The sequence below is a fragment of the Maylandia zebra genome, linkage group LG11 (genome assembly GCF_041146795.1).
Source record: "Maylandia zebra isolate NMK-2024a linkage group LG11, Mzebra_GT3a, whole genome shotgun sequence".
NCBI lineage: Eukaryota > Metazoa > Chordata > Actinopteri > Cichliformes > Cichlidae > Maylandia > Maylandia zebra.
This window is the reverse complement of record NC_135177.1, coordinates 17240726-17266681: the sequence shown is the minus strand read 5'-3', so window position 1 is coordinate 17266681 and position 25956 is coordinate 17240726. Positions and strand designations below refer to the sequence as shown.

General features: G+C 42.5%; 1 protein-coding gene across 22 annotated transcripts in view; it reads right to left on the bottom strand.

Moving 5' to 3' along the window:
• rims2a (regulating synaptic membrane exocytosis 2a) overlaps positions 1-25956 on the bottom strand; it is a 168236-nt gene that overhangs the window by 46998 nt on the left and 95282 nt on the right. For 3 of the 22 annotated variants that reach the window (XM_076889863.1, XM_076889867.1, XM_076889868.1), the window contains exons 16-28: positions 25117-25247; positions 24596-24788; positions 24103-24256; positions 23102-23128; positions 21602-21670; positions 19249-19387; positions 17320-17385; positions 16467-16583; positions 13845-14030; positions 12374-12480; positions 12020-12052; positions 4274-4306; positions 1757-1857 (exon numbers count right to left, since the gene is read on the bottom strand). In XM_076889863.1, coding sequence (XP_076745978.1) covers positions 1757-1857; positions 4274-4306; positions 12020-12052; positions 12374-12480; positions 13845-14030; positions 16467-16583; positions 17320-17385; positions 19249-19387; positions 21602-21670; positions 23102-23128; positions 24103-24256; positions 24596-24788; positions 25117-25247 — 1356 coding nt within the window. The remainder of the gene's footprint in view (positions 1-1756; positions 1858-4273; positions 4307-12019; positions 12053-12373; positions 12481-13844; positions 14031-16466; positions 16584-17319; positions 17386-19248; positions 19388-21601; positions 21671-23101; positions 23129-24102; positions 24257-24595; positions 24789-25116; positions 25248-25956) is intronic. The other 19 variants (XM_076889864.1, XM_076889869.1, XM_076889865.1 and 16 more) reach the window with 16 other exon arrangements.

Here is a 25956-nt window from a genome sequence, read left to right as displayed (position 1 = left end):
TCATCCAAATATGGTCACTCCTGGCTCTGAAACACCCAGATGGCAACAACTAAAACGCTATTCCCCAGGCTTTAAAACGGGACTTCATAAAACAAAGATTCTTGTCATGTCTTGTCAATTGTTTATATACAGGCTAAGGCTCTCATACAAAGCAGGGTTACGGGGATTAAGTAATAAGATGGTTTATAACTTACTTCAGCATGCAAAACAAGTTGGCAAAAGTCATTCCCTGTATGCCTGCTTCTTAATGCTTGTGATGTGCAATTTTACTGCTAATTTTTTAGGGTATGATTGTCACTGGGGAAGAAGCTGAATGTCTAACTAAAAACGAGCACTTTTCAGTGGAAGACTGGGTGGAGCAAAATCAGGGTTGTGCTCTGAGAACTTGTCCCACAGAGACTGTGAACTTTCCAAAAATTAAAAACAACTTGAGGTATCATCCTTCTGATTAACTGGATGAGATCCAGAATGCATCGCAGACATACAAGCATGAGGACTTGTAGAGTGCGATCTAAAAACTGCACCCACGCTTAAAACAGTCAAAAGTGGCACAAGAAGATGATCTTAAACAGGCGATCGGCCAAATTTCAATCAGGTAATGTGTTTGTTTTCCATTTTTGAAGACTTGTGATCTCCTGTAATTGTACTCTTAATACTTCATGTACATTTTACTAAAAAAATTAATGAATAATATTCTGATTTAGACATACAAAGTTTTGCATGAGTACTTAACCATAAGTGGCAGGAAGACAGTTACCATATACTGTTTAATCCAGTGACAGTCAACTGGCTCACAAAGTCGGATTCTACTCAACTAACTTTATACACAGGCTTTCCTGGAAGCTGAACTGGGCTGGGATGATCTTGGCACAGACTTAGTCCAAGCACATTTGTGAACGTGGATGTGTATATAATATCTTGTTATGTTTTGGTTGGCTGTTTACTGTAACTAAATCTGGACGGAGTGTTACAGTAACTGCCTTTATTAGCATTGTTTTTGTCAATGGGAAGATATTGCTCAACATACAAGGACTGGGGAATAATTTCAGCAGCTTTTTATAGACTCCAAATGCCATAGTTTTCATAGCATTGTCTTAAAAGGAAAGCAGACAGAGGGGCTTCATCTGCTAGGTCTCAGACCAGACCGCAGTGAGACAGCAGGCTCTGGCCGAGCTCTCTAAACATGTTCAGGACTTCTCCAGAACAGAGTAGTAAACAGTGGACTTTACACACAATTCCTTGAAATTGCAAAGTGATGTATTGAAGTATTTGGCCTAAATGACAAGGAGAAAAATGTAGTTTCCCACATAGAGATAACTCTAGGTGGCTTTAGATTGTTGTCGTTTTAGATTTGTGTGCAATGATTTTGAGATATCTTATCGTTCCATTTACTTTTTCTGGGTTAACAATGGACACTGCTGAGAAACTGTTGGGAAGGATTAATAAAATGTATCCTGTGGCGCTGTGGATGCATGTCGCTTTTTAAAGTCAAAGCTTTGAATAAAGACGTGTATAATATATATCTGTGACTCAGATGAGCTGATTAGAAGAACAGCTGTATCCAGCTCTGTGTTTTCCAGCCTTTGAGTCTTTACCAGCTGCACTTTGTTTTGATATGTTTTGTGACCATATCTGTGCATGATGCAAACATCAGTGAGCATGCATTTTGGAACTTTGTGAACAGTGTTTGTGTAGGAACATCGTTTTCTGGAGTGTTGAAGCATAAATTAAGCAGACCTGGGCGTGTTTTCTTTACCTTGTGGTAGTCCTGCTCCAGTCTTGAGTCAGAACCAGCTCCCTGCTTGTACTTGTTCATCTTTAGTTTCATCTGTCTGGTCCTCTCCTCCATGTCCATACCTGAGCACAGAGACAGATGCGAGTCAGCTGGGAGCTGGTGGACTGTGAGGAGAGCCTCATGGAGGGGCATACTGTTATGGTGAGAGAGGCTTCTGTTGAGCTATGAGCCATGAGCTATGACGGGACAGATCTAATGGGAAAAGCTGAATGGTTGGCTGTTTTTAACAAACACAAACCCGTAAACATATGCTGCATAGAATAATAAACTAATTTTTGAAATCAATAAGTCCCACAAAAAATGCTGCTTTTTAGTCAGTCACTAATATTCAAATATTTTTATCTGACCTCAGTAAAACACATTTGAATGCTAAGCCAAATTACTCCAGTACTACTACAGCACTAAATGTAACAATACTAGTGATGCATTTTTAAAAAAAACTCTAGATGAAAGGAAATGATTAAACAACAAATTGAAATCCCTAAACGATCACATTAATTGGCCGAAGCAGCCCTCTCGATTAAAACTGACAGGCATTTTAGTCCTTTTATAATTGCATAAAATCATCCGGTTTACCCATCTTATCACCTCCCAATTTCAGTTTAAGCTCTGCAAATGTGATTCTTACATTCGCAACCATGCACAGGCCTCTGTTGAAGTACAAATACCAATAAGAATAGGAACTGTGTACATTTTACAAACCTAAAAATGACAAAATAAGCTACAAACAGTTTCTACAGTAACCGTTTCTTTTCTGCAAAAATGTTCACCACATGGTGACTTTCCTGCTTTTTCCTGCATTTCCATTTTCCTGCTTACTCTTTGTCTCTACTTTTGTGTCATATGACCGCAGTGACAGAGTGAAGATGAATGCACACGTACAGGCGCCATGCTCACATGCCTTCATGTACACACTCGCACACAAAGAGAAACGAAAAAGCAAAGAAAAAGAGTAAAATAAAGGAATACAAGCTCAGAGCAAATGAATGACTGCATGAGTGAAGCGAAAGGAGTTGACGCATCACGCAGTTAGTAAACTACATGTGATTTCGCATCTCTCCCGGAGTATTTTGTTAACTAATAGTATTTAATTTAACTTTGTTAAATGATTGTAACTGAGCTGCTTTTGAAATTCCAGTGCAGTCAGAAAGTCGTTTTTTGTGATCGCTTCGTTTCAGTGGTCGTGATAAATATGAGGTTAAAATTGAACAACTTTGAGTTCATGTTCTTTTATACCAACACGTTCTCATCCCAACTTGTAACATAGAAACACATGTGACAAATCGCCAGTGTGTTACGCGTTTGGAGGCACGAGAGCCGTTTGGAATGAATCTATACATGTAAATGTGTTTTACGTTCTGATCATGAATCACTTTGGAAAACACTATCTGATAGTGTTAAGGTTATGGTTATGGTTAGGGTGTAACACGGCTGGAGCGTGTGTTACCGCCGCGAGTGGCATTCTATTGGGTTCAATTGAGAATCCGGAGCATCTCATAAGGACGCGGAAGGGTACCTTTCGTTACTATGAGACGCCTCGGGACATGACAAATCGTCTGTATGTTATGTGTTGGCAATGACAATGCTCTGTTTATCCAATTTTTATTGGACAGACAAGATTGGACAGTTCATCACAATAAATTGTGTTAGATCCTAGAAGACTGATGGCTTTTTCATGCTTGAAGCTGGAGAAACGAGGCAGTTAGCTTAGCTTATCATAAAAACATTTAACCTCGTGTGGTCTAGACATAAAAAGCTGAACGACCAGGACCTCAGAGGCTAGCTGCTTAACAAATTGTACCTCTTGTTTTGGACTGCAAAGAGACCACATTTTAAGTGACTCGGTGACTGTGCATGAATGTGTGCGGCAATCATTGTTTCATTTCAAAGCAAATCTGTGGAACAAGATCATGAAAACCATACTCACTAAAGTGAGTAAAATTTTTGCATTAGCAGCGTTTAGGAACTCTAAGTCATTCAAAACCACACGAATCATCAAATTTCACTTGAAATAGGCCAAAAAGAAATCAATTTAGGGAAAAAGTAGCAAATCTATGTCTACAAAGAGAGTAATCAAAAGAATAAATCTGCTGTCATATGCTCACAGTAAGTTGTTTTTTTTTTTTTATCTTGGTAGAAAATGACAGTGTCTCACGTGCTGCAAAGAAACCACACTGGTGTGATCGTGATCATGCTTTAGTGAATGACAAGCCCACACAGTCTGTGTGCAGAAAAAATAAAGCAGCAGAAATGGTATGGAAGCCAGAAGCATCATCTACACAACAACGAAGAGAGCAACGCCGCAAGAAATTGGAGTCAAGCCAAACGGGAAAATAAAAGACGACTGAGATGAGGGGAGGCGGGTTTGAGGAGGGGGAGGGCAAGCCAGGAAGACGTACAGAGAGAATCACAGCAGAGGAAGGAGAAGAGGGAGCTGAGACAGAAAAGAAGGAAGGTGCAGAAGAAGAAGGGACAGACCTGAGTTCGTCCAACTTGGTGAGTCCGTGTCTTCTGGGATCACATCACACAATGGACAGACACAGACAGAGGAGAGGAAGATGGATGTGAGAGGATGCACGAAGGGTAAGGGGGAGGGCGAAGGAGGAGAGGAAGGATGGCTGGGAGGGCGACGCCATCACCAAAGGTCTCGGGTTTGGAGGGTCAGAGTAGACAGGAAGGAGTCGGAGGGGAGGGAGGGGGACACGACACAACAATACAACACGACAATGACAAAAACAACAAGCACAGAACACACAAACAAAATCATAGAGTACACCAAGAACACACAAACTCCACCATGGGGACAGTGAGAAGTCAAAATAGAGCAAAAAGGGTGCGAGGCCGGGGGAGGCTGAGGTAGAGAGGCCAAGAGTTTAGTTATTAGAAGTCAGAGAGAGAGGGAAGGGGAAAGGTTCTGTGCTTTAAAGGGGAAAAAAGAGCTGAAACAGGAAAGAGATGTTAATGTACCAAACCAGATAGAAACTTGAGACCTCTCTGCAGGCAGGTGAGGAAAGGAGGAAGAGGAGGAGAGAGGGGAGGGGGAGGAGGTATATAAGGAGAAGTGGATGTCACTTGAACCTGCATGGGGCAACTGTGGGGAAACAGCCTGGAAAAGTAACATGAACGGAAAAAAAAGAGGAAAAAAAAAAAGAAAAACTGAAAGCACAGAGCAGCGAGCACACAAAAGAGAGACGGCTACCTCACACAGTTTCACCAAGAGAACGTTCAAACTGACAAAAAATAGAGACATCACCTGGGTAGAGTGCGAGAGGTTTAAATACACGAAAGTGTACGCTTGGGCGCGCGCACACACACACACACACACACACACACACACACACGAGCATCAGCCACAAGATCTCTCTGAAAAGTCACACAATACCAACATTCGACTGCCTGCTGCCAGGCATCTCTGTTGATTCCGATAGATTCACATTGTATTCATACGCATATTTCACTTGTCTCTGTATTATTCATGTTCTTCCTTTCTTCCGCTCGGGCCCCCGAAATATTCTGTTTAACTCCAGAGATGAAGTGTGCTTCTGTTTCCTCTGCGGCTACCAAGACACTTTCACACGTTTTGATCTCGCGTCGAGACAGCTGCTCATTGACTGACCCGACCTCAGTTCACAGGTTTAACATCGGGGTCCGGTTTGTTACCAACCTTCTCTCTTAGAGTCATGCTGACCCCTTTTTTTTTTCTCCTGTTCTGTTCTCCAGCCCTCCCATCTGATCTCTATCCCAGGGGCTGAACCTGACAAATCAACAGTAACGACCAGGAGAGCCTTCATTGTCCTACACCCCCCCCCCCCCCCCCTCCCATACACACACACACACACATACAGAGAATTTGCATTTAGCTCAATTAGCACTCACTTAGCTTGAATAATATGGTGTCACATGAATTAAAAGACAATGTGAGGCATCTGCCTAGCTAGCTTTCATGAACGTAATAGCAGTGTGGTTTAGCTTCGTCAGTCATTCCAGGAAACACACAGAAAATATGCAGAGTTGGAGAGAAATGAGAAATGGATGGAGTGAGAAAGTGAGAGAGACTGACTGAAGACCAGGCTAGCTGTAGGTTCATCACAGATTGGCCTGTGGGAAGCAGAGGCTTTGAAGACATGCCTCTCTGCATCCTGCAGACGCACTGAGAGAGCTACTGGGTTTTTAGCTCAGAACAGCAGATGTTTTATGTTTTATTTTAAAGCCACAATCCTAAATCTGGTTCTGTTGTCAAAACGTACCAGCAAGCGGCATAACAAACTAACATAAATGAGGCTTAACTTAAAGGAAGGTGAAGGCGTGCCACCATGGGAACATTTCAGGAACACATTTCATGCTTCCTATACATCCATGGGCAAGGATCAGGTGTCATTTAAATAACGCTGTTATTTGTACAGTGCTGACAAAAAAAATCAGTAAAGAAATTAATATAAAGGGTAAGAAATCTATAAAATGTATCACTATTTTTTAAGGCGCTAGAAAAAAAACCCCCAAAACAACAATCTTTTGTGGGGGTTTTTTTCATAGTTTTAAAATGTCAACTCCAAGATGCACTGCAATACCACACCAAGCAAGAAGAGACTGAAAAATAGAAGGATGCCATCCAGAGGCTGACAAAGACACCTCCTGTTAAATCAAAGGTGTGTCCGTCTATATATATATATATATATATATATATATATATATATATATATATATATATGTGTTAGGGGTGCAAAGGTACACAAAATTGATGGTTCGGTTCGATACTTTGGTGTCACGGTTAGATATTTTTTCGATACAAAAAATGTTCATGCCTTTTTAATTTGTCATTTATTAAAATTATAAATATATATTTTAACTCAACTTAAATTTAATGTTGCTGAAACAACAAAATAGAAAAATCTATCTGATCGAGAAATCACTCATCTTTGGAAAAATAGTTTATTACAGAGAAATGTCTCTTTCCAAAATAAAAGCTATACTATACGCTTCTTCTGGGCTATATTCTCAGCAGCATATTAAACATATCAGGTCCCCATAAGGAGACTCATGTGCTAACGGCTGTCTAAATGACTCGGGTAAAGTTTGTAGCATGCGTGCTTGTTGTTTTTGTCTGCTTCCACTTGTCTTTGCACTAGGATGATGTCGGTGTAAATGTGCAGTCATATTCGTTGTGTTCCCACTAGTGCTGTCAGCGTTAATCTTGTTAAAATGACATTAACGCCATAACGCGGCAAATCTCCGTTAACGAGTTACCGCGGATCGCCCCGTGCATGGGGCTGGACGCTGTCAACAGGTTAAAGAGCTAACTTCGCTAACACAGTAATTCTCACCAATGTAACTGAGCATTGCGTGGCACATCTGACATACTGTTTTTACTTTAGTCCATGACTCGCTTACCATCAGGGTCATGCTTCACATGAAAACCAAAATAGTTCCAAACGCCAGATCTGAATCAGGGTGGGGGAGGTTCAATTTGCCATTTTGCAAAGAGCTTAGCTTCTGTCTTGCTAGCTTGTGCTGCACTCAGTGGATCTGCACTCTACAGTGCAGCCTAGGCGGAGTAGTTGAACGCAGATCCACTGAGCGCTCAACACAGACAGCATCGTCAGAAGAAAAGTTGATCAAATAAATTTAAAAAAAATGTATTGTTCGATACATATGCGTACTGAACCGAAAGCACTGTATCGAATGGTTGAATATCGATACGAGTATTGTTGCACTCCTAATACATACATATATATATATGTGTGTGTGTGTGTGTGAGGGTAGAATCCAGTTGAAAGAGTCCACACAAGGACAAGTCAAAGGAGCTTGCAAAGAAAAGCATCTGGACGTTTCACCTCTCATCCGAGAAGCTTCTTCAGTTCTAAGGTCAAATGGTGGAGAGTCCCACATTTAAACCCAGTGGGAGTTTCCCCCCACAGAGGGACAAAAGGACCCCCTGATGATCCTCTAATCACCTGAGTCAAGGTGTGAAAATGGGTGTGGATCACAATCAGCCAGGGTTTCGGGTGTGTTCATTGTGAAACCTGGCCCCACCTTATCATGCGAATTCCTGAGGTCAGATGGCCCAGGATGTGAGTGGACGTTAAGGCGTCTGGGAAGGGAACTCAAAACTGGATTATAGATGGCAGACAGTTGGTGTCGTAAACCCCCGCCTCTGTTCAAAGATGGTCGCTCACAGTGGACGTAAATGGCTTCTTTCACTCCTCTTTCAAGCCATCTGTCCTCTCTGTCCAAAATGTGAACGTTGGCATCTTAGAAAGAGTGACCTTTATCCTTAAGATGCAGATGGACTGCTGAGTCTTGTCCTGTGGAGGTGGCTCTTCTATGTTGTGCCATACGGTTGTGAAGTGGCTGTTTGGTCTCTCCGATGTGGAGGTCTGGGCATTCCTCGCTGCACTGTACCGCATACACCACATTGTTAAGTTTGTGTTTAGGAGTTTAAATCTGGGACTCTCCGCCATTTGACCTTAGAACTGAAGAAGCTTCTCGGATGAGAGGTGAAACGTCTTCAAGTAACTTAAAGAAGTCCAGACGCTTTTCTTTGCAAGCTCCTTTGACTACGATGACCTGGATGACTGAGAACCTTAACAGACACACAAGGACAAAGTCAGCAATTCTTCACAGAAACCATATTCTATTAGAATACTTTCAGTGAGTCCATGAGCAATAAACAGCTATAGTAGATACTATTATTATGCAATATTTTATTGCTACAAGCTTCGCTAAACTTACAAACTGAAGTAAATACTATAAAACAAATGACAAGTAAAGCAATGACTGTTTTTGAGCTGGTTCAGTTTAGCTTTGAAATGTTCCTGAAATATTCAGTCAGTTAAGCTTGATACTCAGACCTTTAGACATATTTGTTGAATTTCAAAAGACAAATTTTAAATCTGTTTTTAAAGGCTTGTATGTAGAAATCATCATGCTGTGTACAGGGCTGATCAGACAAGCATGAAGAGGCCTATACGCAAGATTGATGCGCTTTTCTCTTTTTGACCGGGTACTTGTCTGGTTAGATACGTTGATTACTGTTCATGTACTCATATGAGAGAGAGTAAAAAAGACTTGTACCCTATCAGACCGACCGACCTGTGTCAGTGAGTGAAGGGTAAGGTTGCGTCCCACCATCAGACAGAGAGCCATTCAGCCCTCGCTGCTGGTCCTCCCATGTCACCTCTAAAGCAAGACATACACATAGATATACACACACACACACTGATTTTGACACCATTAGGAGATCTCCTTCCTGCGCAAATGTTTATTCTTCTCTATAAAATACTTTCTATGTCTTCATTTATTGATACATTGCATAATGAGCATTTTGTGTATTATGCTCTGTACCAATAATAGAAAGCTGCTGCAAGCATAAATTAAAACAAACAAACAGATAAGAAAAAGGCATCTTTACTACTTCAGCACTGAAATCAAGGACAGCTCCTTATCAAACATTATGAACTTTGCTCCATCTGCTGGCCAACAGAGGTAACAGCCTCTCAAATAAAAAAAAACTAAAAAAAAAAACATTACACTCTGCAGTACTGCAGCAAAGTGTAATGCACAGGCAGCAGGAAATGCTGTTTATGTGGAACACTATCCTAAAAATGTCTCTATTCACCTTTACTCCATTACGCCATTTTTATTACTGTTTTTGGCAAAAAAGGACAATTTTCTTTGCACTAAGCACCAGTTATGTTTGTAAGAGACTGCCAGTCTTAATGGAGTGCATGAAAAGACTGTGTGCACAAGAGCGCAATAATCCATGTCTAATTGAAATGATTGGCAATTTCACAATGGAAATGGAGAGCTCTGTCTTTGTGAGGTGGAGCTGAGCAGAATTAATTAGTATTAAAGAAGAGGGCAGATTAGAGCTCTGAGGCCACGCTGGAGGCAGAGAAGGGCAGACCAACCAAACTTCCAATCACAGCACTCTGTATGCATTAACATCAGTTACACTACACACAAGTCTCTAGTTTGATCACGCAAATAAAGTCAGAAGGAACGGACCATGCTTTTTGGGTGAGAGATGAAACTTGGGCGAATAAAACACTTTGGTGCGACTGAGAGCAGCTCATCATCAAGGACCACAGCTGCTGCTAACTAATGTCACAGAAGGACCAAGAGAGCCCACACAGCAAAATCACACCATCACACTGCTCGGAAGACTTGCCTTTCCTCCCATTTACCGGTGGGCCTTGGGGTTTTTCCTCACTGCCTGCTGCTAGTGGGGAGACAGATGGAGGTTCATGAAATGGTGCAGCACTGAAACTTTACACTGTACGTCACCGTAATATCACAGCTCATTCCACTTGGGCCCAGACGCAGATGCACATATGCCACACAAGTGTGCACGCACGCACACATACGCACATATACCACAAGATCTGATGTGCACAGCAAGCGTTATTGCATAGAACTGCCGTGAGCTACTGGTTAATTATTCTGCTCAGTGTGTGATTATCAGAAAACATAGTTTTATAATATGCAGTTGTACAGTTATATTGACAACTCAACATACAACCATCTTACCATCCAAAGACACCATTAATTAACCCTGTTTAAAAATACAGTTTCCTTTTAGAGACCTTTCATGAATATCCAATGTGCCAGTGAGTGCTATAGCTGTCACAGTGTTGAGTAACAGCACCACACAGTCAAAGGACAGAAGCGTGCCACGTAAACAGATGGGAAGGTAGGAAGTAGAAACCGTGGGGAACTCCAGTTTCTGCCAACACTCTTGCCGCTCATTCAAGCCTGGGTTTGAATGTACTATACAACAGCGTGTACTGTACAGCACTCTCGAGCAAAACGCAAACTCCACACACTTAAAATGCAGAGGCTCACATCCGCCGTGTTTCATTTTTAAAGATCTGCCATGACACAAGAGTAAAAACCCGCCGCGTGTTCTCAGTGATAAACACACCTGGATGATCGTTTTGGGGTTCAGGCGCCCTGGGCTCTTCCCCTGTTGCCACACATAAACAGATACACACATACAGGACAGTTAATGTATCTGCCAACTAGGCTTATATCAATATTCCAGCTTCTCCCAGGAATAATACAATAATATGGATCCAGTGTAGAAAGGTCCACACGCACACAAAAGCACAATCAGATTTGCTCAGCATAAGCCAAGTGTCACACAGCTCTGTGGGAACCACGGCGCAGGGTCGGATCAATGCTTCCCCTCTGCCCGTGCAGTGCCGCTGTCCTATAAGAAATAGACTAAAACACAGAGCAAAAGAAGGAGAGAGTGAGAGAAAGGAGAGAGATGTGAAAAGGCAGAGTGCCTGTCAAAGAAAAAAGGAAGAAAAAAAAAACAGGAGTAAGCGAGGCTGGGGGCAGGTATGAAGAGGAAGAACAAATAAAGGTGACACAAAGGAGCAATGGAGAGGTCCAGACACAGAGAGAGCTTTTGAGTGATAAAAAGATGGCAAAGATACAAAAAAAGACTGGGACTGAGAGAGAGCGAGAGCACAGGGGAGAGAGCGGGGCTGGCTGGCAGCTGTACAGAAGACAGGGAAAGGCCCTTGTGGACTCTGACAGTGATAAAAGGGTTGTGTGAATACTTTGACACGTTCACCAGAACTGCACGAGCTTCTTCTCTCCAGATTTATCTCAGTCGTTCCCCACAAAGCTTAGAACAACCCTTTTACAGCATCCAATTTAAAGACACGTGAAAACAATCATTGCCTTCATCACAGTGCTTCATATCACAGTTCATTACAACAACACGCAACAATTTGCCAGAGGAGTGCTGAGTAACACTAAGGACTTCACATGCCTCTGTACAATGTGAACAAATGCAGGTTTTGCTGTAATTGTGAAAATTGTGGAGTTTAGCACAAAATAGCATAATATTTGCTTCGGTGACGTATCTCAGCAGTCCAAATGTTTTAAAAATCGAATTATTTGCAGACAGTTAGTAATGATATCTGGTGTGTAACGCAAAGCAAAAGAACAGCAAGGCTACAAATCAACACAACACTGGTACGATCAGTAGGATCAAGGCACCACGATGGCACAGGACATTCTAACTGCACGTTTAAACACAACTGCAACGGGGGGGTTGGAGGAGGAGGATTCAGTATGCACAGATCAAGTTTAGCCTCCACTGAACTGAGCTACCCGCCCTGTTGCAGACAGGGTTTTGGCTTTTGGAGGGAGGTGCAGCTCGAGCAGCAATTCCCAGTCCGAAAGACGAAACCCAAACATTCAGGTACAGACCTTCACGAGGCTCTGTTCCTTCGTCTCCATCTTCTGAGAGAGGAATGGAAAAGGAACCGAGCAGAGATGTTAATGGATGGAAGGCCAAAGTGAAAACCCATAAAGCAATGAAAAATCCTTGTACTTTTGAGACTTCTACAACTTCTACCGAAGCGTTCCACCAGCTAATAATAATTATCCCTTTGGTCAGTGACACCAAAACCAAAAAGCTCTTCTTGTGACCCACAAGTTCGGGTCATAAAATAGTAACTTTATCGCTTTAAAATACTGAATATATGAATGCTCAAAATAAATTCAATTAGGTAGACAGTAGCCGTGTAATTTAAATTTAAAAAAGACATCCAGGTGACTTACTTCTGTCTTTGCCTGCGGGTGGAAGCTGTGGGAGTTGCCGACCTCGTCTACTGGACATAGGGGTACTTGTGGGACTGGTCTGGACGGACCCACTACGCGGATGTGCCCTATATGACAAAAAGTAGCAGACAATGGCATGAGACATAAAGTAGGAGCTCGATGTAGGTGTTGCAAAGAAGAGAAAAGCGTACATTTGATCGGAGACGAGCAACATGAAAAGTAAAACTATGTTCTTTAATGGAGAGCCAATACGTGATTTAATGTAGTTAGCTGGGGTCATTCAATTATTTACAATATATGTAAGGTCACATGTAATTTAGTCACTGCCAGACACAGCAGAAATCAATCAGTGATAGAAAACTCGCTGTTGACTTTATCTCCAATATAAAACCAATGCACACAGCGGTGATGTTTTGGCACATGGCATGGAAGTGGAGGGCTACATCGACTGTAGGGAGCTGAGCTGCAATAAAAGATGCCAGGAGTGAATCGCATGTAAAGTCGACTCATCAAGCTGCAGGAGAGAAGAGTTGAAATGCAGAAACAGCAGACCAGTGCGACCATGCGTTCAGACTGTCCCCGCAGGCTTCCAACTCAAAAACAAAAGAAGAAGAGGAAAGAGGACAAAAAAAGTAAAAACAGAATGCCATCCGAGGACAAACGGCATCAGTTGATGTTAGTAATGAAATCAAAGTAAAATGTCGGCCCATCACTGCTATACTCACTCAAGCGTATGAGCAGTGTGTCCCAAATTAAAATTTTTCTTTTTAATAAAAGGAGTCAGCAAGCTAGCTACGGTGTCAGGGTCATCGTGCCCGGGATATGTGTAAAGAAAATACAGCACATCCACTGGTGCTTTTGGAGACAAAACAGAAAGTGGCGTGTGACAGGTGGAGGTCGGTGGAGTGAGGTGAGCTGAGGTGAGGTGAGGCGGGGAAGCGGGGGATTAGGAGGGTGGGAGGTAGGTGAGTGTGATGTGGTATTTTTGGTTTATTCTGGGAGTTAGTCAGGGTCGGGGTGGGTGGGAGCTCATGGGACAGCTTCTGTACGGCTTTAAGCCTGTAAAGGTTTTAGCTGTACAAACATTTAGAAGAGGTAGAGCATCTCTGGAGGCAGAAATATTCTTACAGGTTGATTTAAAGCTCAGTGTGAGAGTACAGCACTTTTAGCTAGGCTGTCTACACGAACCCTAGTTGTAAAACCTCGGTACATGCTGCACATCCCTTGTTAAAAGCAGAATATTAGCCTTGATGTTTCAAATGTGCTTTTCGAGAGTAAGGTTTATTAAGAAAAATAACAAAAAAAAAATCGCCCAAACAAATCTTGAAATACTTATTAATGTTTAAATTTTCTGTTGAAATGATTTCTCCCTCCAGTGAAGCTATGCTTCTGGGAAATGAGTGTACAACTAAAAAGTACTGTCTGCTTCTATGCCACGTTGGCTGGCTCTGATCTCTGATCTGGGTCACACCTCGTCAAGGCAGGTGAGGGGGGGGCGGACCTCCCAGATGGCAGAGAAGGCATGGACCTCATAAGCGAAGAGTCGTGGGGGCGTTCAGTGGAGCGTGAGCGGGACGTGTGGCGCTCTATAGTGGGCCGCTGGTCTGCAGAGCGGGACCTGCTGTGATACTCGTGTCTATCCATGGCTCCGTGGCTCCTACAGAGGTTGTTGAGAGACAGGCAGGCACTCAGTGTGTCTCCAGCAGGGCACGGACAGTAAGGAGGGCAAAGAAATTTTCTGCACCCTCAAAACTCCAAAGGATCATGTGGAATCCTGTATTTTTAATTGGTATAATCAATCTACTACCAATAGCATAGATACTTGTCAGAAGCTAATTGGGTGTTATGTCAAGTGTGCCTGATTTGCAGGTAGTGATCAAAACTACCTAGAGATAAAGACAAAATGAAATGATTCCTAAACTCTTAAAACACACATTATTGTTTATGACTCTCCACATGAGGCTAATTTACTTTATTTAAAGAGCAGACAATATGGACTGTGCTAGGTGGCTCCTGTGTGCTTTGCAGTCCTTGGTGGAACCAGTGACTTAACTGTGAAGTACTCAAGACGTGTGCAATGAACAAGGACTATGTGCTGTCTCTCTGTAGGTGATAGGTGAGCATTCTGTTTGAGCCAGAGTGGGAATGTGAGGGAAAAGTGACTGCACTTGGATTATTTTGTCTGTTATATTCTGCAAAATGCCCAGGCAAAAGAACTTTTGGCACAGTGACAATGAAGGCAGATTCAGATGATCTGAAGAGCTGTAGGGGAAAAAAAACAGGTGAGGTTTCTCAGCTGGGAAAATTACTGACGAGGTACAGAGAGGAAAAAAAAATTTGTACAGAAATTCATTGATCAAGAAATAAATTCACATATTAAAAACAGTGAAGTGAAAAAGGCACCTCAGTCTTGAGAAGCAGAGGGGATTTTAGAGCATGCTGTTTGCTAACCTTTGTATGTATGTTACCAGTTTCGATTCACACACCGTGAGTAATAATATTTTATAGTTTTTGTACTTTCAAACAGAACAAAATAGTATTGAAATGAACCGCTGCACACACTGTTTGCTAAAATGCAAGAAATGCAAGAAAACACTATAGATATGTGGGAACGTCTTCAGTCAAACTGGGTTCTAATGATAGCAAATACTTTATAAATAATTTCATTAGATCAGTCCATTTTGTTATTGCCATTCAGTGTCTGTAGTCTTCTCAAGTATGAAATATTGTCCAGTAGAGGAAATGTCCTGATAAAGGCTCATCAGTCAGTGACCTTACACAATCTATACAACAGTCATTTACTCTCATCATCACCGGGTCCCGTTCTCATTACGTGCTACGGCCAAGAATCTTTCAGTGATGTGAGGTTACGTCTGTTCAAGCATCACATTATGTGTAATTCAGTGGACGCAACTGTAACACACAAACTGCTCTGCTCACTAGATTCTCACAGGAATGTTTGTTTTCCTGGCTCGGGAAAGTTGCTGTATTCATTCCTACATGCTGCATACTGTACAGGCTTTGTCCTGCTTTAAGTGCACTCTGGAGGGTTGCACTTAAACTACAGAACCATGAAAAACCTTTTCTGCAGGCAAATCACCCAAAACTAAAACATCTGGCAAAAGGCTCCAACTCCACTAATGCTCTTTGTTGCTAGACTCTTTTTTTCCCTCATCCAAGTGGCTTTTGTGTCTGTATTGTGCCCTCATTTCTTTTCAGGTCTTACTATGCCTGACTGCAGACAGAAACAAACTATCTATATGAAGAGTGGAGGGGAATCAACTGTAGTCCTCTGTTGGCTACTTTCCTTTCTCTGTCAGTTTAGACAAAAGGAAAGACACAGAGAAATAGATGGACAGCTCTTGTTAATGGGTATCTAGGTTATAGGCTTAGCCTGAAGTCGGGCCAAGCCAGGCCTTAGGGAAACTTTGTGACAGTTTTATAAAGTCAGTCGGGCTCTTGGGCTGAGTTCAGAAGACTCATCAGTTTTTTTTTCCTCCTGGAGAGGAGAGAAGTAGCACAAATGTCACGTTATTCCTGACTGGAAGCCAGATGGCAGCAGGCAAAAGACTGAAGCATGGTGCACCAGTGTGGGTCGGGAATTGATGGGTGTCAGTAGGCCTTTCTATAGGTGCTTGAAACAGCCCAGCAATCCATTCAGACCATATAGAAGAAGTCAAAAGGCCACTCTATGGATGACTGTAAGTGCAACTGTCAATAGCATGTTAAATTAAAAAAAAAAAAAAAAGACAACATCAATAATAACAAACACCACTGATCAACATATGGCTGTTTGCATAATGCGCATGGGTACACAATGACATCAACAAAGGAACAGTCAAGTGCGAGCCAGCACTTACACAGCCGACATCAGCAACACAAATAGCTCTGAGCCTCATCGTACAGAGGCAGTTGTGTAACATAACTGTACAGCCACACAACCTCAGAGCCGTGATGACTCCTTAACAAAAACCGATATCAGGGAGGATATCATTTTCCGTCATCACCTGTACGATCACGGATAAATTAAAGACGGATGAAGAACAACTTCAGGAGACCACAAGACGGCGGGCGCAGCAGCGCGTGTCAGTACCTCTCGTAGTCATAGTCGGAGGAGTAGGCGCCCTCTGAATAGGCACGGGTCATCCTAGTGGAACGCAGTAACCTGACTGCTTCCTCGCGGCAGATCGGATACACACGATGGTTGCGGCTGCCGAGAAAATATCACAGCTGGTCAGCGCTCGATTTTTTAAATTTTGTTTCACCACATGGGGGAGGCAACATGACAAAGAAGCTGGAATTCAGATCTCAAAACTGAATACAAAAGTACACTGATGCGCTGAATGTACCCATACGACTGCAGGGGAAACCACCTCTGCTGGACAAAACTTCACAACCACAAAACACTTATCTATTTAACAGTATGGCCAACAGACACTCTTTTAGTAAAAAGACAAGAGACAGACTGAACTTCTCCAAAGCCTGCATTCATGCACATGATTTATTCTAGAAGATTTAAATGCTTATATGATAATGAGATGGTGAGAGAGAGCAATGCTGATACTGGATGAAATGTATGGCTATTATCCAATCAACATGATGCACCACGGGAAAGTAAACAGTTCTTTATATATTTAATCTTTGGCAGAAGAAATGTATACTGATACACATACACACAAAACACTCACGGCACTGACATTGAACAGGTCAGCTGAAGTGATTTACACCTCAAATCCACAAACCCATGTGGCTTTTTAAAGCATGCCACGGTGTCAGTGCTATATCTTCAACACCCTAATGGAAGCTTTCCTCAAAAAACAACCCAACAAATAAAATATATAAAAAAATAGGCTTGTGGGTTGGTGCATGGTTGGGGAGGGGGTTTGGCTGGCTGGTAACTAAAGTAGCAAAGGTGGGGCTTCATGCAAGCTCTGGTAAAAGTCTACCTGGGGTCCTTCTGAGGGTCATCAATAGGCTGAGTATGTCTGGTTCGAGGTAGGGTGAGAAAATGGCTGCAACCACATGGAAGGAGGAGAGAAGACAGAGATGGATCTGAGATGTTGAAGAGACAGAAGAGAAGGAGGAAAGGAGAGAAAGACAGCAGATCGGAGACAAAGATCATACAGGCGGACAGCCGGAAGGGGGAGGAAACCGAGGGGAGGTTGTAAAAGAGAGAAGCTCACAGGAGAGAGGTTAATGTACACGATTCAGGGTGGAAAAACTGGTGAGGAAGATGAGAGGTGAGAGAAAGCCGAGAAATCGCACGGTGAGGAGACGACTTCCTCGGCTCTAGTGCACAGACAGATAAAAATGGTACACAGAAGACGCCGGAAGAGAAAAGCACAGTCCGAACCCCTAAACCGGTCCCCTCTGCTCGACCATTAAACTACTTTAGACCGTTTAATAACTACAGATTTTTTTTACATACATCATTTCCCAAGAAAGTCAGAAAACATTAAGTGTTAAGAAAATAAACCAGCAAGGCTCACAGAAAGCTATGAAAGCCATTTTTTACAATATTATAGGATACCTGGGAGAATGCCAAATTCTCTGTGACATTTTCAACTGTTTTCAATAAATAACTGCAAGCTGTTAATTGAAGCAGCTGAAATACACTCAACAGAGCACCGTCCCAGACAATTTAGATAAGTGCATTTTCTGCATCTGACACTGATTTAGCTCCAGCTTCAGAAGTATCAAATAAAGTTAATTGGAAAGGGTGCAGGGTGGGCTGGGGGTGGGAATAGCTCCGACCAGGCGGTGCCAAGGCCACAATTGGACACTTGGAGCAATATTTTCCAAAGCTCACAGAAAATAAGTGCTGATGGAGGATAACTGACCACTCCCCCTTGACCACGTCTTCCATAAAGATAGTGAAATACAGTACATGCAAATCCTGTATAATGTGCTCAGCACTGGCAACATTTCTTTGGCTCCCAATGTTTCCTGCAGAATTTCAGTCTCTCGATTCAAACTTGTGCACTTGTCTTTCAGGAGTGTAGTCTCATCCGAGGCTGGTGCTCATGTGGAATTTTAGCTTGTGCCAATGCTATTTTTAACTCTAAGAATGATGATTTTAATCGGGTATTTCCTGCGCTCGTTAATTCTCACTTTCTTATTTGGAAATAAGGAGTAGATGAAGATTGAGGACACAAGTAGGGGAGAATCCACACTACTGTATCAGGAGGACCCTGAATAAAAAAACAACACAAAAAACCCCCCACTACATCACATTAAAGATGAAAGTGCGGACAAAGAAGAAGAGTTTAAGGCAAAAGGCGTTGTGCTGTGGTGTATGCATACATAAACAGCTCACTGTGTACTTACTCGTCTTGCGCTGGTCAGCATTTACACATTCATGCTTAAATAAGTAGATGCATGTGCTGCACATAAGTGTGAGCTGAAGTGTATGCGTGTGTGTACCGGTCAGGTGTGCAGTTGTCGTCAGACAAACTGTGGTGCTCCACTCTAGCAGAGGAACTGTACTGAGAAGGCCTAAGGTCAAGTGCTTGGTCCAGACTTCTGCTGTGTGACAGAAGTGGACTGATCACCCCTTATGTATGCTACATACTGCCCCCTGCTGTCCAAGAGGCACATGGCCTCATGTTTAACAGAGGCCATGAGAGGAAACGGGAGAGACGCTGCACACCACAGAGGGTTGAGGTGCTATTTTGAAGTAAATATAGCAACATTTGGTGCTACAACCAAAACAGGTGGCGAATTTGAAAGTAACCTGAAACAGCATGCGTTTCAGCTAAACTAGTGAACCTATTTTTTTGTCGATTCCAAAGCATGGAAGCACAACACTACGATGTACAAAAGACCTACCAAAAACTATACATGTCGGGCCTTTGGTGCATTGAGCAACTGGTTACCTGGAGGGTGGGGGAACACTGGGAGAGCGCGACCGCACCCTGTTTATATCAGCTGACCGAGAGCAGTGGTTAGAAGACATGACCTGCTCGGGGACCGACAGCGTGGAGCTCTGGAAGTCTCTGCCATTTGGCCGGTAGTCTGTGAAAACAACAATGAATAAAGAGAAGCAGGGGGTGGAGAGAGCAGGAGAGAGAGGGTACAGCGTTATTTAAGCGATTCCTTTATTCCCTCACAACACCAGAGATGCTACTTGTATGCTTTTTACTTGCTTTTTACTTGAGTTATTTAACTAACTACATATGGTTAATGAACAATAATGAATGCTGCTTTTGCAGACTTAGTTTGACCACTGTCTGTAATAACTAAGAGGAGTAAAGCAAATCTTGGTCAAACTTTGCAAAGCTAAAAGCCATTCTGCACAGGTGACAGACTCATTTTGATATGCTGAGTCTTTATCGTACAAAAAATGAGGAGTGGGTTTCCATAAAGGTGTAAGTCATCTGCTGTTTTAACACTGTGCATTAAACATGAAAATAGCCTTTCAAAAGAATCTGAAAGATTATAATGAATTTTCACTGGTAGACTGATTAGTCCATTGAACTTGAAAGAGTTCATTAACAGATAATCAGACATGGCTAAGAGCCACGGTTAAGGTCAGTGCTTAGAACTATTAATGTTGATTGATATTCAATAGAGTGTATAGAATATTTAAAATGAGTTAAAGAAAAGCCTGATTCCAAGTTGGAAAAGATGGAAAGGTAAGAAAGAAATGTTGACCTTCACTTTAAAGGAGTCGCATGTTAATAAGATTTTCTTTTGTGTGTCGTAGATAGAATAAAATAGATTTCTTTAAACGTGTCAGGCTAAATGACCCATAGAGTAAATTGTCATATTCTCCAAGCCTACCATTTGTTTATTGACATAAACAAATACAAGCTACAAACATTTGAAAAAAAAATGACCACAATCCACAATGTCTTCACTCCATTATGATGTAAATTAAATTTTCAAAGGAAAACATTTGTCATTTCTTTAAAAAGATGCTCCACTAGTGAGCTTCCTGCAGCGCAGCAATCAACTTCCATGCAAAGCCAAATTAAATCTATTCTTCCTCCTGACATGTTGCAGATGCAAAGAGGAGATTCTTTGTTGACAATTAATAGGTTTTAACAGGAACTGGCTGCAATGGTGCAGAAAGAGGCAAAAGAGCAGAGGGTTAAAGCAACATGAAACATGTTGCACAGATGTAAAAAGTCTTAAAAATGTTCAGTTGTAAGGCCCATTTGTCTTCTACAGTAGCTACTAGTAGCTATAGTAGCTGTACTGTGTGTACTGTATGTTCTCTAAAACAAAAGTAAAATGTTTTCTTCCCCATTTGAACTGTGGAAGCAGATAACGGCAAAAACCGCAGATGAGATGCAGTGGAGCCCGAGCAAAGGGGAGGGAGCAACCAGGGCTGAGTGAAGGGGTATTCCTTTCACTGTGGATGAAGTGAGGGGGTGGGGGTGGCTGGCATTGTGAGAGGCAGTGAGGGGCTGATGAGAATTTTAAAGAGGCTGGAGGAGGATTTCCCTCAGCTGCGGTATCATCGGCAGGCCGGTCTGAATGTCTGTGTGTGTGTGTGTGTGTGTGTGTGTGACACGCAGTTTGCTACAGAAACTGTCTATTCTCCTGTTTGTTTTCTCACATTTTTCCACTCGCTTCTTCTGTGTGGTGAGTGATGTGAAAAGACCTACAAACAGTGCAGGTAGCTGTTTCCATCAAGCTTAATTGCAAAAAAAAATATAGCATGTCCCGTGGTCTTTTTGTGAAAACTGAGAAAGAGAACTAACGATTATATAAAGACAGGCACATGTTGCCCTCAAACGCAACCTTGTGCTTAAAATTTAAAGGAAGCCTTTTTTTAAGCCCTCACTGTCTTTTTCAGCATAATTTTTCTTCCTAGTTATTATTTCATGTGAGCAAATTTCAAGCACTTCTCAGTCTTTTTTTCCCCTTCCCCTGTCTTATTCTCTCTGGCTGTTAGCAGCTCTGTCTCTGCTTTTCTGATGCAGCGTGGGCGTGCTGCTGAAGCCTTAGCAAGGACAGCAACTAGCAGTGCAGAGGCAGACAAAAAAGCCCTCTGCTCCCTAACTGTGCTGCTGCTGTTGTTTGCTGATGGGTTGCAGGATCTTAGCCCGATACTGCGAGATGTGATGACGTGTGTAAGCATCTTTCCGGTGGCGACGTGAGTGAGGTTAGCTAAGTACATTATTAAGAATCGTAATGCAGCTCTGGTGAAATGGAGTGGATTCGATTCACTTACGCCACACAACGATGACCTTCTTAATATGGCCTTGAACTGTTTATTACCTGTTATTACCCCAACGCCGTCTTCACAATCATAGTCTGAGATCTCACTGTCACTTATCCTTTGGGATCCTTTGAGAGAAAGAAACAGACCAAAAGGCAAAGAAGCAGGAAAGAGGAGATAGAGGGGAGAGAGAGAGAAAGAGGTCATTTTCATTCCCTTTTTCATTTATTTAGATGTTTGTTTGTTTTTTTTCAAATAATAAGTCACCCCTGCTCTGACTGTAATGCTCACTGGTCAAAGTGAACCCTCCAACTAAAACAAATAATGCAGCATTTCGCCGCTCGATCCCAACAAGAGCAGCCGATCCTTCTTCATCTGAGCCGTGGCACTTTGAAATGGCGCAGTCAATCATTCAGTGCACACGTAAAGGTGGAGACGGGGAGAAGTGATAGGGCCGTGTAGCTCTTTCCTCATCCTTCCCCCGTAGCCTTATCACCCCCACTCCCCACCCAACGCATCCCCACCGCCTTCACCGTTCATTCAACTTAAATCAACTGGACACGTGTGCTTTTTCAGAAATGACAAGTGCTGCACTCTGGCAGTGCCGCTCCCAACCTCTCATCTCAGTTGGCTGAAAACTTTTTACAGCTGTCAGCTCTTTCACTTCACGCTAACACCAACACCCAGAAAATCGTCCTAGTGGGGGAGCGAGCCAGCCTCCCGTGGCTGAAAGAAGCAGCGGAGTGAAGCCGTATGGCATAACGGACTGCAGCGCAGTCCTCTTAAGCGTGTTAGGAGGTATGAGGGCCAAAGACTCTAACAATAGTAAGACAAGGGTCAAAAATATCCTATATAAAGAGTATTGTATATTTCATGCATGCAGATAATCAAATATTATTTTCCTCTTTTTATTTTTTTGAGTAAATATGCCAACTGTGTTAGAGGATTAGGCCAGTAAATAAGAAGTATCACAAAAGCAACACAGTCGCCTGCCGTTCTCAAGAAGATATTCACAATGAAGACACACAAACACAAGCAAAAGCAGAATGGGCAGAGTGTGCCAATGGTAATCTGTGCAACTGTTAAGAGGAAAATATTCATAATAGGCCAAATAACAAACAGTATACATGACAGAGGAGAGGCAGGTGGTCATAGGCCAATTATGTCTGTCAGGAGGGGCGGACAGCTCGGGTTTTAATAACATCACATTAGGACTGAATACAGATTGGCAGAATCTGGTTTTGGGTTACAGGGTGGGGGTTGTGAGGCAGTTAACAGGTGAACACACAGAGAAGGAGAGACCACTGTGTCCTAAATCTCCCCGTTTCCCCACAGCGTCTGTGGTTCTGCTGCTCTGTGTGGATAAGGAACGAGCGGTGTAAAATATACACCAAACCTCCGCACAGAAATCCACGTAAGGCAGCAGAAGCGTCAGCTGTTAAGGGGGAGGGGGGAAAGGGGTGGAGAATTGGGGCACAAGGGTGTGTGTTTAAAGAGGAGGAGGACGACACTCAGATGCTCCATAAAGCTGCAATGTCTGGCAGGGCAAAGGTCTTTACCTGAGTTGTGTGAATAAGAGCCTTTGTCTGTAAAAGCAGAAGCAGTAAGGTAGATGTGACATGGACAACAGAAACAAAATATGCAGAAATAACAACGGCCGTAAAGGCCTCGATGACCTGAAGCAGCAACAGAAAAGGCCAGCAGGCAAACAGCATGGGCACTGATCAGATAAATATATATGGCTCCTTGTTTGTTGAAACAACTACAAAAATCAGAAAGCTACCTATTGTTGTTTTCATTTATCTCAGTGCTAAAATTTAGATTTCTGAGTGTTCGGTGCCATGAGTCTGTCGCCACAGATATATTTGTATGATGGCAAGCTTCAAGTAATAAAAAAGGAATATAAGGAAACGCGCATGAAGACAAGCTACAAAACGCACACGAGTAAAAACCTCCATTGACTCTTTCTCTGATAGCTGCAGATTTCTCTCTCTTATCATGCCACAGCTGGTATAAATGTGTTTTTGCACTTAAGGCCACATTATTAGCTGCTGTCATTGCTTCACCTGTCTCATTGGTAGTGTGTGGCGGGGTGTGAGGAGGTGCATACGTAGCAAGGGCAGAGAACCATCAGTGACAGTAGAGTACATTAAACACTCTGATATTGTGCAGGGTGCAAATGAATTAGATAAAAAACAAACGTGTTTTTTAATCTTTCATTTATCGTAACCTTGCTTGAGTGTAAAGCTCGGAAAGCAATGTTTAAGTCAAGCATGAGTCATTAAAACAAAGACCCCCTGTCTCTCACTCAAAGTAAGGATTATTAATTTAACCCATGTAATGGACTGATAGTCGGTATCAGCAGATACCCGAAGCCAATGTATCTGCATTGGTATTAGAAAATCAGCTGACCTGCTTCCATCTCACACTGTGAATGAATGTCACATGTCTTTACATTACAGCAGGTAAAATGTTTTTCCTACAGGATGCCCACCTTCTGACTCTTATAGTCACTTTCAGCACATTTTGGGGCCATTTGAGCGACAGAGGTGTTACTCACTCTGCAGCCGCCGCGTTGGACTCTCTCCGTGGAGCTGCCGGCGCTGTGCGTTCGGGGAGGCACGTGGGAGTGGGATAGATGACACGTCGTGTGTTTGTAGCTTGTACCAGTGTGGCTCGTCATCGAGAAGAGCCGTCTCCAGCTCAATCAGGATCTGGCAGAAGTAAAAGGCCCAAGTAAATTTTCTCTCCTTAAAAAAATGGCTTCACTCCAAATGTTTTAAGCTCACATATTTTTTTTCTCACTGATGGAATCAGGGCAAAGTAAAACATGCTAGCTTTTACAGAAAATGTAAATCCCCAAAAAAGCCCTTTCTGTCACTCACCCGCGAACAGAAAAAAAGAAAGTTCCTGATCCATGATAGGCAAGGACTGGACCACCCAACACTTTGTGATGGCCAGCAGCTTTCTTAAAGGCTTGACACCATTCAAGAGGATAAGCTGAGATACTGTTACTGAGTGTCTCTGTGAGGGCTTGGGTTTGGTTTTCTCACCTCTCCCAGGAATTCGCTCTCCTCCTCCCTCACCCTGGCTTGGTCCCACAATGTGATCTCCAGCATACGTTCCCGAAACTCCCGCCGGTGCACCGGCGAGTACATAAAGGTCTGGTTCCATTTGGGCTCTAAGGATTTCTTTACTGTTTTTGTTCTCCTCTTGCTTTTGTCACTGGAGGAACAATAATTCAAACTGTTTTTATTTACAATCATGATAGGGAAGAGCCACGAATACAACAAATCCATCACACGACACAGCACAGAGCACAGCACCACAGCATGCAGCTGCAGGGAACGACATGGCAAAGTGAACGTGCTAACTGCTTCTTAACGTCCATTTTCTGCATTCCTCATCAATACATAAGAATAAATTACTTAATAAGAAAATAAGAGCATAATTATGAAATAAACCTCACATCAATGCCTCCCATAAATTGACCTTAGTGCATAATCTTTTTTTAGTGTCTTTCTACCATCGGGGAAATTATGCCCTGAAATAGAGGAACTGTTTCTACTCTTACCTTCTGTCAGGGAGGAAGTAGATTTTGACGTAAGGGTTCCTGGGCCGGCCGTCTTCCCTGGGTGGCAGGTCTTTGGCACCCAGGATGGTGACGATTAGCTGATGGCCCACTTTGTCATACCACAGTTTGACCTGGGGGAGGGGGGAGAGCAGAGGCAGCCTGCTGAGAGACAGCTCAGGGCCAGCACAAATGAGAGCACATAAAGGGAATAATGCAGGAGAAGACAACTTCATCGAGTCCTCACATATGCATCTATATCCTTTTGTTGAGTTCAACACCTTTTCAATCAGTATAAGCCTCAGTGCGGGGTCTTCTCCTGTATTTACCCTTTAGGAAAAAGGAGGAGGGTATCCAATTGCTAGGATGTCATTTTCATAAACTAAAACTATATCAATGTTAAAATGGTGTGATAATGATTTTTAAAGATGCAAAAACTCTCCTTTTCGTGTTCTAATTTAATCCTTATGTTTCTTTTTTTAAATCTATAGTATTCAACTGTGTCTGATTACAGTTTTTTAAATGGAACTGACCTTTACAGCTGGAGTGAATTGTAGTGAAATGCTAAAGGCAACATGCTCTAAAATTAACACTGTCCCACCATCTACCTATATGATGGCATCTCTAATAGGGTCCTCCCAAGTATTCAGTGGGGATCGATAACGAGAAATCAGTCATGCTGCTGCAATAGGAATCAAACAGTTCACGCTAAAAGAAAAGTATGGACTCCAGGAGAAAAAACTTAGAAGAAATAAAAGGCCAGCTGAAGCCTTAAAAGAAATCAGATGAAATGAGAAGTAAGACTTCTAAGTTCTGGTCCATACTTCATTCAGAATATGATTA